General features: G+C 44.5%; 1 protein-coding gene across 8 annotated transcripts in view; it reads left to right on the forward strand.

Moving 5' to 3' along the window:
* The window catches only part of Meis2 (Meis homeobox 2), a 224215-nt gene that overhangs the window by 52916 nt on the left and 155519 nt on the right, over positions 1-15780 (forward strand). For all 8 annotated transcript variants that reach the window (XM_050134153.1, XM_050134150.1, XM_050134154.1 and 5 more), the window contains exon 8: positions 10496-10641. In XM_050134153.1, the coding sequence (XP_049990110.1) occupies positions 10496-10641 (146 nt within the window). The remainder of the gene's footprint in view (positions 1-10495; positions 10642-15780) is intronic.

The raw sequence follows: 15780 nt of genomic DNA on the forward strand, positions 1-15780 counted from the left end.
AGTGGACATTTGTCCCTGCTTCCCACCTCAATAAAAGCGGAGTGTTAACTGTGGAAAAGGGCATTTGAGAGGTCAGTAAAAATGAATCATTAGAGTGCCCAGAAGGGCTTTATTATGATGGACCATGAATAACTCCAGAAGGTACCCTGTGCATGCCTATGTGCTTATCAGGTAACAGAGGACCACGTACAGGCTTTTATCCTGTACCACAGAGAGCCAGCAATGTGCTGAGTTATAATGGCAGAGGGGTATGCATCCCACTGGATTCAGGCAGTACTCTCTAGAGCATTCTGTGGGAGACTTAGGAGCATAGATATCCTTTCTTAAAATATTCTAAAATTCCTAACTGAACTCTGTATGTATACACACACACACACACACACACACACACACACACACACACACACTACATCTATATTTTTCAGAGGAGAATGAATGAAATCCATATACTTCAAAGGAGAATAACCAAATGAAGTGGAGAATAGACCTAACATCTTGCCAGCCCCCCTTCACTTCTGCTATAAAGGATTAGCAAGTTCCAGTCAATAAACAAAGCCCTTTTACGGCTCCTAGCGGGTAAATTGAGGGGACTGATTTGGTCAAGGACCAGTATGAGGATGTTTCTGTTCAACAGCTAACAGGATTCAACATGCTATGGAAAATACAGGCATGCAAAACTATACTCCGACACTCACGTTGCCAGCTAAAGCCTAAAACACAGCCACACTTACATATGTGTCCATCTGTCTGTTTTTACACTTTATTTTTCCAACCAGTGGGTGAAGTGGTTTTCATCCAAGCTGCGGTCTGATTTTTTTTCCCTCACCCACCATTTCCCATTCTATCCTATAGATGCATATTTTAAAGGGTATGCTATTCGTCCCCTGACAAGCATTAGCATAGCCTGTGCAGGGACCTGCCCCTTCCCTGGAAAGTGGAGCCATCTCTGTAGATCTGCCCACTCCAAAGCTGCCCATACCAGCTAGAGTATCTCGGATGTCTCCTGAACAGTCGGGAGTCCCAGGGGTCTCATCCTGTGCCCCCATGTCTGGCCTGGTCCATGCTGCCACAGTCACAATCCAGGGCGAGCCAGCGGGGAGAATGGAAGTGCTTTGGCTCTCTTCAGTGGAGAGCCTTCGTAAATCCCGTGTAAATAGAAAGAGGACAACAAAGAATGAGCCCCTGCAGCTCTGAGCTTCTGGAGCCATTTGGGGCTGAATTCGCTAAATGCTGCTTATACCGCCTGAGAAGTTGAAGAGAAAGGACCATAAAATCCCCTCTCTTTCTTTCCCTTTCTGTTTGTCCCCCCCTTTGGGGGGGGGGAGGGTGTTCAGGACCAGGGAAGCTGAGGTAAAGCCTATGAAGACTTGTTTGCCAGTGCTCTTTTGAGTGTGAAAAAGGTGGCCTGGGTCACTGTCCCCTCTTTAATGTCGGAAGACCCACACAGCTAGTAAATGTTGCATGTAAACGAAAGCCTTCATCCCTTCTGTTTCCTTCCTTGCTTGTGGGCTGTGAACCCGTCTCTTGGAAAAAAAAATCACAGAAAAATTTTGCTTGACCGTGTCCGGACGGTTAAGCCCAGCAGGAGAGTAAGAGAGACGAGTGATTGGCACAACGCATTGCTGCCCTGCCTTCCCCTGAATTTCTTGGTGTACTCACCACCTCCCAACTATCCTGATGTGAAAATAAACAAATTAATTTAAAAAAAATAATAATAATTTCTTGTGGAAAAGCATTGACTTTCCTGATGGTTCTTGGAAAGTAGCTTTTGCAAGGCTATATTCTGAAACAGACCCAGACCGAAGCTTCCCTTCCGCTCTCTTTCTTACTTGCAATCTTGGTACAGTTTTCTCAGTGGGAGGCCCTAAATTAAACTCCTGGAAGGACCCCCTGACAACCAGCAAGAAAATATCTTTTGACTGTTGGTGTATTTTAACCCTGTTTTCTAAGTACTGTTTTAAGAGGGAAAAGGAACCAAGAAAGGAAAGAACGTTAGTTCCCAAAATACTGTGTGGCCTTCAGATGGCTTCAGGAGGGTACGCTTTCTTTTTAACTGCAATGCTTCTACTGTCTCAGAGTGTGTGAGCAGTGTGTGCCTCCCTCTCTGCCAGCACCCCTCCTTCTAAGAGAAAAGGGAAGGTTTGAGATGGGGGTATCATCTTCTCCACAGATAATCCATGGTCCACGTCCTGGTGCAGGCTCTCTGGGGACAACCAAACCATATCCCCACACTATGAAGTGCAGAGCCTAGCTAGGCCCAGTACCCCTCAGGGAAGGGAGAGTGGAAGGAGGAGGAGCCCTAGGCAACACTGAATGACCCCCCCACACACACACACACACTGGGTATTTTTCTTCAAAACAGGGCACATTCTTCTCCGATCTAAACTCTGTCTAGTGGCTTTTCCTACCAGTACACTCATTCCGTTAACGTTTGATTGTTGGCCTTATGCTCACGGGTGGGTAACCTCTGAGACCCGCACCGTCATAAGAACAAGAAAATTAAAAACAAAGGAATAAGCCACTGAGGAAGCCAAGAACACAGCACCCCAACTCTCAGACAGGACCTAGGAACAAACCGCAAAACCGACATTTTCACTAGGACCCGAGGGCTGAATCGGAGCTTGCTAGCAAAGAGTATTAGAGAGAGGGAAAGAAATGGAGAGAACGGGTACAGCAGACCAACAGGATGGAGTAAAGGTCTGGACTCTTCAAAGGCTCCTTGACTCAGTCTTTGAAAATTTTTCTGTTTCAAACTCATTTAATGCAAATCTTAGATCTTTAAGAGAGAGATGACCTTATATAGATAATAGGTACTTTTTTTAAAAAAAAATTTATTCCTATTTTATGTGTATTGGTGTTTTGCCTGCTTGTATGTCTGTCTAAGGGTGTCCAGTCCTCTGAAACCGGAGTCACAGACAGTTGTGAACTGCCATGTGGGTGCTGAGACTTGAACCCGGGTTCTGTGGAAGAGCAGCTAGTGCTCTCAACTGCTCAGCCATCTCTCTAGCCTCCTAGATACTCTTGGTTCTGTAAAAAAAATGCTCCTAGTGATTTTTTTTGGCACATATTTCTTTTTGTGTTTGTATTAAAGAGTTATTTGTATTGCCTCTGTTGAGAGAGGCGCGTGGCCAAGCCATAGTGTTCTTGTAGAGGCCAGGCTTGTAGGAGTCACTTTTCTCCTTATCATGTGAGTGTCATGGATCAAACATTGGTCGTCAGGCTTAGTGCCAGGTGTCTTTGGCTAATGAGCTACCTGCCAGCTCTCGTGTTTATGTCTAAATGCATTGTCACACCATCTCTCCTGGTGGCATACAGATAAATGAGTGTCCCGGGCCTGTCTCCTGGGATTTAATTCTTCAGGGTTGAGGGGTAATTCAGAATCTGGCTCCGCCATACTGTCTTCATGCCATTCCAGCCTAGCACAAGGGAGAAGATGGAGGATGGAGCATGGGTTTTGAAGGCCAAGTGCCTGTCTCAGTCACTTGTGATTCTGACAAATGACTTTGCACCTCAGTTTTCCTCACTGTAAAATGGAATAGATAATAATAATGTCTTAATCTCTTTCTTTCTTTCTTTCTTTCTTTCTTTCTTTCTTTCTTTCTTTCTTTCTTTCTTCCTTCCTTCCTTCCTTCCTTCCTTCCTTCCTTCCTTCTTTCTTTTTTTTTCTTCTTTATCTTCTTCTTTTTGGTGAAGACCGACTATGATTACAACATTCCAAGTACAAATAAAGATAAATTTGGCGGGGAGGGGGGAATGAAGATAATGAAAGTGAGAAGTGTTGAAGAGAGGGTGGGGCACTGCGTGCCACAGGAGTACCAACATAAAAAAAAATGCATGTTGAATAGAAATGTTTAAGGACTGGGTAAACGTGTGCGTGCGCCCCTACAAGGGTCTGTGCTTACCCCAAAACAGTTCATCTTTTCTACAAACTGCATTGCTTTATAAGTATGTTATAAAGCCACACACACACACACACACACACACACGCCTATATACCTGTTTATAATCACAGATTCATACACCAGCACCTGCATGTTCATGAACATATCTAAGTGCTAGAAGTGAGCCGGTTGGAAAGTATTGTTTTCTATTTATCTGTCTTTCTATCTATATTATCCATCAACCATTTATCAGTGGGTCGTGTCTCTGGCTACCAGATCGTTGTCGGGTCTCCACTTGGCTCTGAAAGATTTAATCACAAAAATTCCAGTTCTTCACTGATTGTATGTGAAGCCCTCTCATGCCCTGGCAGACTTGTGAAGAAAAGTGTGCCCATTTCTATTTTTGGCCGACCTGGACCAGCGCTCACAAAGTTCTTGATGTTGACCCTAAAATTAATGCTTTCCCAGGATTTAGGCCTTTTCTTGTAGCCTTGGGCCTTCTTCAATGTGGACTGATAAGAGGGTTCACACAAAATAATGTTTAGGGAAGTAAAGGTTAGTTCATGGGCTTCTGAAGGAGCCTGTGGTAGCTGAGTGGCCTTGGAGAAGCTACGCCTGGATTCTGGTTCATCCTTGAAGGCAGAGAGCTTGGGCAATGAGACAGCCTCAGGTTTTCAGTGTCCTCTGAAAATAAGTTTGTTTCTTAAGGCACAGGGAAAGGAGGCAAGAAGAATTCTCCGTCCCTGTGCTGTTGGACACATTCTAACACATCATCACCGTTTTTATTATATCTTTACTCCAAATTTTTCAACGGATGTCTAAGTAGGTACTGACTTTGAGCTAAAAGGGACAGCACAATATGCAAATGAGGAAAGTGTGTCCTTTGCTTGAGTGGTTTTTATGGCCAAGGGTTTTAGGGATGGCATTTTCGTATGTAGGGTCATCTGAGGGTCCTCTCATAATGTGCTCGTGTCTGGCTTGATTTGTTGAATACATATCTATGGATAGGGACTTTTGCTTTTCCAGAATATTCCGGGCGCCTTGGGGTTCCGCATCCTGCCACTCAGCGGCCAGCATCACTTGCCGAGACAGGTGCCTTTGTAGCTACCCATCAGAGCAGTGCCTGTGCCCTGAGACTGCTCGGCTCAGCCCAGGAAAGAATGCGGGATTTCCGTTAGAGCGTGAATGTAAATCCAGTCAGAGAGTTCTCACAATACTTCAGAGTCTTAAAACAGCAGAAGGATGCAGAGATTAGAGCAGGCCTCCAGACAACAACAAGGATAGCAGCCTAAGGGGATATTCTCAGAGCTGTGCTGCTGAAGTGGGCATCAGAACCACCTGCATGGCTTATTAGTGCTGAGACTGATGGGCCCCACACTTAGCCTTGCCTAGTCACTAGGTCTTCGGTGGATCTGAGATTCTGCCTGTTTCTTAGCTGAACTTTATTTCAGGAGCCAATATTCCAGTCTTATTTATCGTGAACATGAGACAATCATGGGAATGGCCAGGACCCCGGAGCAGTCTAGGGACCTGCTCTAATCTCTCCAGAAGGCCCAGATAGGGCAATCCTAGTCACTCATCAGGCCACTCCCCTAATCATGGGATAGTAGAGTACTCTTCCTAGGGTACATTTAATTTCAAGTCAGGTTATTGAAGTAAAGGACTGGTGTCACTGAGGTGAGGAGGTTTCTCTCAGCCAAGCGCCTGCTGGACTAAGATGAAGACTTGAGTTTGTATTCCTAGTGCACACATAAAAAAGATGAACACATACCTGCATCTCACTGCTGGGGAAGTAGAAAGCAGAGACACTGTGTCCCCGGGGCTTGTTGGCCAGCCAGTCACCAATTTGGTGAGCTCCAGATGCCATGAATGGCCCTGTCTTAGAAATGAGGGCGGAAGGCTGGTAAGATGGCTCAGTGAGCAGGAACGCCTGCTGGGCATGCATGTGAACCTCAGTGAGGATTTGGAGCAGCCACAGAAAAGCTGGGCGTGGCCGTGAGTGCCTGGGCCGCTGCACTGTGGAGGGCAGAAGCAGGAGGGTTAGTGGGACTTGTTTGCCATCGGACTAGCTTCAGGTTCCGTGGGACACCTCGTCTTAAGAGTTAAATGAGGCAGAGAGTAATAGAAGAGGACATCTAAAGTCCTCCTCTGCTCCGCGTGTACCCTCGTGTATGCATACCCTTGTACACATACACACACACACACACACACACACACACACACACACACACTGAAGTGATTAAATTGATTTTAAGAAAACGCATTGGGCCTTTGAGATGGCTCAGTCGGTAAAGGAAGTTACCAGCTAGGCCAACAACCTGAGTTTGATACCTAGAGACCATGTGGGTAGAAGGAGAGCTCTGACTCCCATAAGTAGTCCTCTGGCCTCTACACACACACACACACACACACACACACACACACACACACACACACACAAAGAACCAATGCCAATCTTTGTGCATAAGCAAATCCCCAAAACTCGTTTAAAATGCATAGTGCTGGGCCCTGGATATTTTGGTGTACTGAGTCTGGGATGAAGCCTTGAAGCCTACGCCTTCCTCAGTCTCCCCATGCTTTAGCATACCTGCTGTCTATGTGCTCACTGGCCTTGAGACCGTCTTCTTATGTTTACACGTGTCACGTATCACTGACATACACATACTTTGAATATCTTGTCCAAAACGTAGATCTGTACCTTGGTCAAAGGATTAGCAATCTTCAAAAGGAAACAAACTCCGCATTTCTTTATTGTCAGAGATAAGAATCTGGTAGTAGTATGGTCACCTACATAGGCCCTGGGAGCACTAAGGTCTCTCTCTCTCTCGAGGAACGCCATTACTGACATGGTTGGAAGTGAGTGTGTACTTGCAAGCAATCTACCAGCCACCAAGAAGAGTCTTTAGATACGCTGTGGGTGCAGCTCCCCAGTGTGACCATGGTCAGAAAGAGGACAAAGCCTTTGAATCAGCCCTTCGGTAATTGACCCTTCCAACAAACAGTCATGTTTTTGAGGTTATGAATATAAGTCGGGCACAAATAAGAGAGAAACAATTCTTTTTCTCAAGGCTTCTCCAGTACTGAGTCATAACTTCAGGGATTGATGTCTGTACTATCGGTGTTGCTGCCCCCTTTAGTACACACATGGTGCTAGTGTCTGCACCCCCTCTAGCACGTTAACTCAATTACTCTACATGCTAACACCAACAACCTTGTTCCACACAGCCCAGAAAACAATATCCAGTGTCACCAGCAGCTTAGTTCCAACAGCGCCTGTGGAAGTTTTGTTTACGTTCAGAAAACACAGTTGCCTTTTAGACATTTTCTTTATGTTGTTGTTAGAAGTTGGTGCTAGACTTGGTTCATAGTTCACTGAAAAAAAAAAAAAGATGGCATTTATTGTTGTATTTGGGAAAGAAAAAATCCCTCTTTTCATAGAGATATAAGCACTAGTATTAAAAGTCTATTATCCATATACATGGATGAAATTGTCAAACTTAATTTAAAAATCCTATTGAGTATCTAGCTATTAATATAAAGTCAGACATGTTTTTGTTTATAATTATTTATGATACCATTCTAAATTCAAATATTTCATAACATTTTTACAAAATGGACTGCTTTCCATTAAAATTCATGCAATGCTTCTCTTTATCCAATTTAAGTCAGTCATCAAAGGATGCTCATGCTAGCTACATTTTTTTTTCTGGAGCTAAACATAGTGAATCATATAGTCTGAGAGTGTTATCAGCCCCCTTTCATTTCAAACAAGAGAAAATGCACCATGGAGCCACTGCCTCTTTTTTTTTAAGGTCATTGATTGGGTTCAAAAGGCAAATGCCTTTTTTCGTTGAACTTCCTTCAATTAAGCCATTAACCTCTTGCAATAAGTGTATTCAAAAATCTATCAAAGAAAGCTAAATGAGATTTTAACAAAATCCTGACAATTTTAGCTTAAACATATACACAGAAACCATATGTGCTTAGGAAGAAATATATACACACAGGCATTGTTTACAGAGCATGTTTTTCTATTTGGAAGACAGTGAAGGAAGACTTATTCCATACATAATCTGAAACGTTCGTTCCGAGAGCTACAGAGATCCCACAGCAAGAGACAAAGATATCTCTATCCACAGTGTGGAGACAGACAGACTGACTGACTTCAAACTTGGACTTGCAATGTGAATTTTTTCCCCCCTCATTTCTGGGTACTGCTTTTCAAAATTGCCTCAGGCTACAGAACAGCACCTCAGATCCCCAAGGCCCACTGCCTGCCTCCTAATAGCCACTCTCCATCTGTGTCACATGAGCAGCTGATGACATCGCCACAGTGTCTGTATTTCGGAGAGCACTTCCACCCAGGTGAAAATGCTGGGGTTGCCAGGGAGCAGTCAGAAGCCATTAGTGTGGGTGAGAATTTGCCTTGCAGCAGTTCCTTGGCACGGTGGAAACTGTGTGCACACGTTCCCATGCAGGCTTGGGTGTGCGCGTGTGTGCGTGTGCATATGCAGGTGCGTGCATGTGCGTGCGTGCGTGTATATGTGCGTGTGTGTTTGTGTGTGTGCGCATGCGTGAGCACATGCGAGTATATATGCGACTCCCGGATAGATGTACATGTGTGTGCAGGGAAGGTCAGCAGATATAGACTAGATTCAATATATCCAGTATTCAAAAACCAAAGGATTTTTCTTTCCCTGCCCACCTATTCTTTCTTTGACTATTGGACTGTGTGTGTGTGTGTGTGTGTGTGTGTGTGTTGTATCCCCACCCCCATCTCTCTGTCTCTGTTTCTATTTCTGTGTGTTATGTATGTGGTGTGTGTGTGTGTGTGTGTGTGTGTATGTGTCTGTCTCTCTCTCTCTCTTTTATCATAACAGAAGGCAAAGAAAAAGAGAACAGCAACTTTGGGGTCATGCTCTAGTGTTTGGGCAGATGGAAGGGAGCTGCTTTGCCTTGGGGCAGGGTGGCTGTAACGAAGTAGCCTGTCAGTCTGTAAATAGTGAGGGTCATCCCTTCCATGTGATGGAGGGGATCGCATTGCAGTGAAAATGGAAATGTCAATAAAATTAATCTGCCAGCTCTTTGCTGTGGTTTTTCTGCTTCTCTGGTCAAAGAAGGTTGAGATTTCTTTTCTTTTCTTATTTTTTTTTCCATGAGAGAGCTAAAGGAACAGGTACCAGAAAGGCCATAGGCAGACCCTGAAGTTCTAAGGCCAATGCCCCAGTGGGCAGGAAGTCTGGGGAAAACACCATTTGGGAGGAGGGAGTGGGGCTGGGGATTTGCTGGTGGATCCGCTGCATTCCTTGGGCAGCTACAGAGTGCCCAGCTCAGGCTACATTGAGCACAGTTTATTGTTTTAGGCTTTCTTGGACAAGGTTTTTACTTAGCGTGGGATTTATGGCATTTACTGCTAATGAATGTCTATTCTTAAATTACAAAAAAACCCATCTCAGCGCAATTCCCAGATGTCCTTCCAGGACCCCAGCTTCTTAAACACCAGCAGGGAGCATAAACTCTCCGCTTCTCTGTTTTCCTCTTTCGTGTGGCTCCAGGCTAATGATGTGCAAGGGAAACACAGCCATCTCTAAAGCCCCACTGCTGTCCCCATATTCTTCATTTATTTTGCATTTGATTATGCCACAAGTCGGATCTTGTTTCTTTCCTTTTTTTTAAAGTTATTAGTTCAAATATTAATGTAGGGATATGGCATATATTGCTACCCTTGATTGATGCCTTCCCAAAAACAGGAAGACGTGCTCGTATGAATTTTAAGAAAGTAGGGGTCCTGCAATGCCTTGCCAGAAGAGTTTTTCAGATACATAATTTAGATGCCCTCCAGGCAGGCTTTCAAGGCATTTTTGCCGGAGGGCAAGAAAAAATAACTCTGACTGTTAAAAGTAAATGATTTTTGCTAATGCACAATTAATGCCAGAGAAAAGCACAGAAGAGAAAGATGTGGCTTAGGAAGTTCTGAGTCAGTGAGCACCCTACCTTGATGTGTGTCTTTTTGTCTACCCCCTTCACGATAATGATCAGCAGCGCCGAGAGCTTAAAAGTTTTCATGTCATGCAAATGTGGCGCTCTGGGTCACGGGAGGCGCGCGCGTGCAGGGTGCGCGAGTTTGGGAGGTGACAGTTCTGGGAGGGGCCCAACAGGCAGTGCCTTATGTGCGATCAACAGTGACACCCCGCTGCTGTCACCTGTGCGGGCAGCCCAGGATATATAGACTACAGAACATTTAACTTGATTACCCGGCAGTCTGTGCTCACTATGGGCACGGGGATGTATTTCCACCAAATGGGCTTTCTCGTAGCGGTTTGCCCACACTGGGTTCCATAATTGACAAAGAGCTACTGCGCTGTGTCAAGTACACAATTATAATTGAATTAATGATATGGGCGAGAGGGAGACACACAAAATTAACATTTGAAGAGGCCTGGCTTAATTTTGTCTTTTACATATTTGTGTCTCCAATTATACTTTAATGAAAGGGAATATACCCCCTTAATGGATTTCTTTCAGCGAGCTTAGCTGAGCTCGTCATTAGCCTGGCACTGTTGTTGGCACCCTCGCTCTGTTTGCTCTAATGGATCTTCATTTCTTCCTGTTAGGTGATGGGTTAGACAACAGTGTAGCTTCACCTGGCACAGGTGATGATGACGATCCAGACAAGGACAAAAAACGCCAGAAGAAAAGAGGCATCTTCCCTAAAGTCGCGACAAATATCATGAGAGCGTGGCTGTTCCAGCATCTCACAGTAAGTTAAGACACAAGATATTTAAAATAACGAAAACTTTATTTGTCATCTTGCGGAGTTTTTGCACACCACACGGTCTCGCACACACGGTTGGTTTTGGTTTCAGTTTGAGTTCTGTCCTTCTGTTTCATTTTTTAAAACAAGGTTCCCTGCTTTCTGTTCCTTGGACTCTGGTGACTCGTAGCCGTCACAATTATGTCAATCATCACCATCCAAACAGCCTCCTCTAGAAAGGAACAGCGATTTGTCTTAAGAGGTCAGCAATGGACCTCTTGTTCAAAATGGCCTGAGACTTTCAATAACATATGTCAATGTTTGCTGTACTACAAGATATGAGCAACTTCAGACGATGCAGCTCAACCGAAGGAGAGAGCTGTGAGGAGCTCATGAATCTGTTAGCATTGCTGATTCTCCTGCTAACCAACGCGGTCTCCTCCATGAGCAAAGCCAGTATCTTGCCACATGCATGTCCAGGCTCATCTCATGGAGGTGGTCTGATAGTATGGCGTGTGTATGTGCATGCATGTGTGTGTGTGTGTGTGTGTGTGCATGTGTGTGTGACCAATACAGCAAAGGGTTATAGGTACTCTAGTGCCTTTGTTTGTAAGGTTGAAATGAAAGATTCTGTTTTAGCGGTTCAAGTCCATTATCTTAAAAGCTAACCCTTTTCACTTGTGGGTAAGATTAATATGGGCAATGGCCTTAAAGCGACAATTTATATGCCCGTGTTTGCAGCCAGTTTTATGTGTCAGTATATACTGTTGACTCAAAGGCTCTCATGACGAAAAGTGACAAGATATTTTTTTTACAGAGGAACCATGCATGCTTATATTTTACTATCTGTTTGGAAACTTTCCGAGGATGCGTCTTGTCCTACATCGTTTTCCAGGCCATTCTATGCACCCTGTAGCTTAAGAACAGAGTTAAGTAGCTCACTGAAAGCTGAAGGTCTTCTGCACGGACCCAGCTTGTGTGTAGTCATGCTGAAGGAATTAGCCACAGTGCTGTGAGTCCAGGACAAGTTTCCACTCTTATTTATGATGCTGGCTGTTGGTCTGCCCTTCTCACAGAGGGATGGAGGGCAAGGGGTGGGATATGGCGGCAGGGAGGGAGAAGTGGTGGATTCCTGCTTCTAAATCGGACATTGGGATGTAAGAACGTGAGGGCCAAGCTGAGGTGAATCGACCTGGCCTGCGGTGTCCGGATCAGCTGGAGGTACCAATGAGGCTGCCTTGGTAGTGCTTATTCTTGCCTTGCAGCTATGGCCATTTCAAAGGTCAGGGCCCTACACTGACTTGGCTCAGAGGAATTAGACGGAACATGCGTCTCTGGGCTGATTACTTAACCAAAGACAAAATAATGAGTCCTAAGCAAATACTGACTAATTGAAAGGGCTGTAAATCCATTACATATTGGTCAGGGATAATCAGGAGTATTTAATCACTTTTATCTATTCAGGAGCACTGAAGCTGCAACGGCAAAGCCCTCAACCTTGCCATGTGCTTATTATTCTCGTCATTACCAAAATGACTTCACAGCTGTTCATTGCTACATCACCTCAGCTGGAGACTGGCTAACCTGTAAAATGGTTTTAATTTGGAAGTCGAGTGAGTGTGAGGGGAGGGTTTCCTTGTTTTTACCCCGAGGTTTTGTGGTTTAAGTAGCTAGAGATGCTCAACAGGCAAACTGCTTCCTCCTGACCAGTTCGACTAGTTGGTTTGCTTCCTCTGGATTCTCTTACGGTGATAGTGTTCTCCGTTGAAATGGTTGCCTTGCAACCAAGCATCTGTGTGCATGCATTTTCAGCCATTGCCATGAAAAGCAAGGTGCCAGAATGCTCACACCTTGGAGACTGTGGCTACTTTGAACTCAGACTGAGAAGCAGAATGTAGATGGTCAAACCCAGCTTTCTGAGTCACCAGCTCCATGTTCTTTCTACCTGTGAAGGAGGTGATTGTTGAGGGAACTGCTGGTTGCATTCCTGCCGCCCCAGCTCCTGGTTGCCTGGCTAGCTTATGCCCCGAAATAACAACACTTGTTTTTCATTTAAACACTGCTTGGCCCATTATATCTAGCCTCTTCTCGCCTAACTCTTGCACCTGGACTAGCCAATTTCTAATAATGTGTGTAGCACCCCAAGGTGTGCTTACGGGGAGGATTCTAGCCTAAGTCCATCCTGGGTCGGAGCTTCATCGCGTCTGCTCCAGAGAGCAGAGCTATCGAGTCTGAGCTCACTTCCTCTTCCTCCCAGCATTCTGTTCTTTTACTCCACCCACCTATGTTCTAACCTATAAAATGGGCCAAGGCAGTTTCTTCATTAGCCAATGACCTTCCTCCATCAGGTGACTTTGCTCAGGTCTTATCTTTAGTAGAGACCTCAGAATGTTTGCCATTGGTTCCCTGTCCCTCTCAAAGTCAAAGTGGTGATGGCAGGGATGGGGCTAGGGAGAAGCCAAAGGCTGCCTTGCTCCCCTGTCTGGAAAGCCACCAGCTCTCCCAGCCTTTCTGAATACGAAAGGGTCTCTGCTCCAGCTCTGAACAAACATCATGGTGAGCCATCAAGAGCTCTCTTTGGATTTCTTGCCTTGACCTGTCATGGATCCATCGTTGCACCATACACTGCAGTCACCTGCTCATGATTCCTTGGCACCTGTCCGTCAACGGTGCTACAAACTCACCGCCCTTGCTGCACGAGAATGTTTGCCTAGTTAAATACACACAGGACTTTGTGCAGAATTCTCTACACCACTAATAATTTCACTGAATGATTAGAAAGAGAGAGAGAGAGAGACTTGCATAACTTCTCAAGTCTTGGAATCAGGAGTACTTCATTTCAACTTCCCTTTTCCCCTCCACTGTCTGATGGCCAGCTTAGCCCATCAAGTTGCCTGGATTCTTCTTTGGTCCATTTCTCAAATGAGAGAGCTATGACACAGCATCCACAGGTCCCTCGTCCGTACCTCTGCATCTGCGTTCTGCCCAAGGCCTTTAGGCAGAGCCCCAGCCCACAGGCATCTTGCCATTTCCTTCCTCTTCTCACTTGTGCCGAGTGCTTGCTTTTTCGTCTCTCCATGGCCTTCTCTCAGAAATTGCCCTTTTTTCATGGCTTCCTCCCACTGGCTTTGTCTCCCATCTCTCTTTCCTTTCCCTTCCAGGCCTTTTCTACACCTCCCTGGTGTAGATCTCAGAGAAATTCTCTCTGCCTTTCGTTTTGAAAATGTTTTCTCTCTCCATCCACACGCCACCCCCACTGTAGCGAAGAGGCCTGGTAACTTTGATGAGGATGGTCCTTGTAAAACTTTTACTTCCCGATCTTAATGAGCTGAAAGATTTACTCCGCTGTAATTCTGAGCTCAGAAAACAAGAATAGAGCCCCCTAACTAGCGACATGTTAATTTAGACCTCTTTTCTTACATACACTAACAGGCATGAGGGAGTTCTTGCAAATAGGGATGTCCTGGTATATTTCTCTGTCTTTTAATGAATTTCAACATTCAAAGTGAAATGTCGGCTGGGACTCACTGCAAATCGATGTGGCCTAAATTATTATTTCATGTAAATTTCTTTCCATGTGTGGGATTCAATGCACATTCTTCCATTATCAGTCTCTTTAACATTATTTCAGACTGGCCTGTCCCCTTTTGTGTGGTGTGACCTGTTCTTGTAGTACAATAATCCCTGATGTACCCTTTTTTTTCTTTCTTTCTTAAAAAAGAAGCTAATTGAATTATCTCATTATTTTAATTTGTTAAGCAAATGTATTTTGCATCTCAGGATGTGTTCTTATAGAAGGGGGCTGCAAAGGCTTTGCCCCCTGAATGGGCCATTGGCCCATTTTGACATTCATGCATTCATTAACTATCAGAACATAAAAGAACTCTGGGTGTATTTTTTTTCCAAACACCCAACCAGCATGAAGCAACTGTCCCCAATAAGCCACAGGGGTCTCCCTACATATGTTCTCAACTGCAAGCTATTGTCACCTATTCTGAATACCTCAAAAGGCCGAGAGGAGGGAAAAAACCCAACTCAACAAAGGCCAACTGTAGCAATTGGGAAGTCTTAGTCTCAATATGACAAAAATCATTAACCTTCCATTTTCTACGAAGAACAAATTCCAAGACAGTTGTAAGAGTTGAAACAGTCTCTCAGATTCCTATGAACCACGGTTAAGGGAAAGGATAATCAATTTGTTAATAATTGATTACTTTGGAAAAAAAATGTTTAAACTAGAACCAAAGTAGAATTTTGAAAACTGAGCTGTTTGTTGAGTCTGTTTCCACGCTCAGAGCCCAGCTCTTTGAATTTGTTTAATCTGATGTTAAAGGATTACTCTCCAGCTTTCTAGCTAGCAGTTTTCATGGTGTCCTTTAAAACAACATCCTCTAGAATGTGCAATACTTTTACATAAATAAATCTATTTCTTCTTAGAAATTCAGTTAGCAAAACTGTTGAATGCCCATTATTCTCTTCTATTCATGCATGACCCTGTCTGGTTTATTCACCCTACAAAATCTAGAGGAGGTGGAAGGAAAAAAAAATCTGTTGGAAATACACTTGCATTTGCCAGAAAGTAGACAAGGACCAAAACAAATAAACAAGCAAACAGCAATAGAGCTATCTCGGCAAACTGTTATTCTCTTTGTTAACACTTGGAGATTATAAAATTCTAAAAGTAAGCCTGCCATTACAACTGTTTTTATTCTACTGCAAAGATACTTTAAAAAGAAATGTCAAGAAATAATCTCCAGGCTGGTGGTTTATAACCATCCTCCAGGCCCTTCGTGCTCACGCCAGCCTGCAAGCGCCTTTGCTCCCCTGGGGAGAGCTCCCTGAGTTGCCCATCATGGGGGAGACAGAGAAGTTCCTCACACCCAAGGTCTTGACTTGCTCACGCCAGTTTCTGACCCAGGAGAGTCAGAATTTCTTTGCATTAGAAATGCTATAACCCTACCCTTTAATAGGTGTGGCACTTCCTTCAGAGATATCCATACTGCCTCAGAAGCAAGCAACAGTACATTGTGCAATCTCCTTGAAATGGCAAGTTTTGATGCTCTGTCACTGTCTGTGGCAAGCAATGCTTACTCGCTCCGTGTCTGTGGGTGTGTGAAAAGGGGCTGTGGTCTGTGGCTTGGTGAC

Source organism: Alexandromys fortis, unplaced genomic scaffold (assembly GCF_014885135.2).
Source record: "Alexandromys fortis isolate MF-2015 unplaced genomic scaffold, M_Fortis_MF-2015_v1.1 scaffold_6, whole genome shotgun sequence".
Lineage (NCBI taxonomy): Eukaryota > Metazoa > Chordata > Mammalia > Rodentia > Cricetidae > Alexandromys > Alexandromys fortis.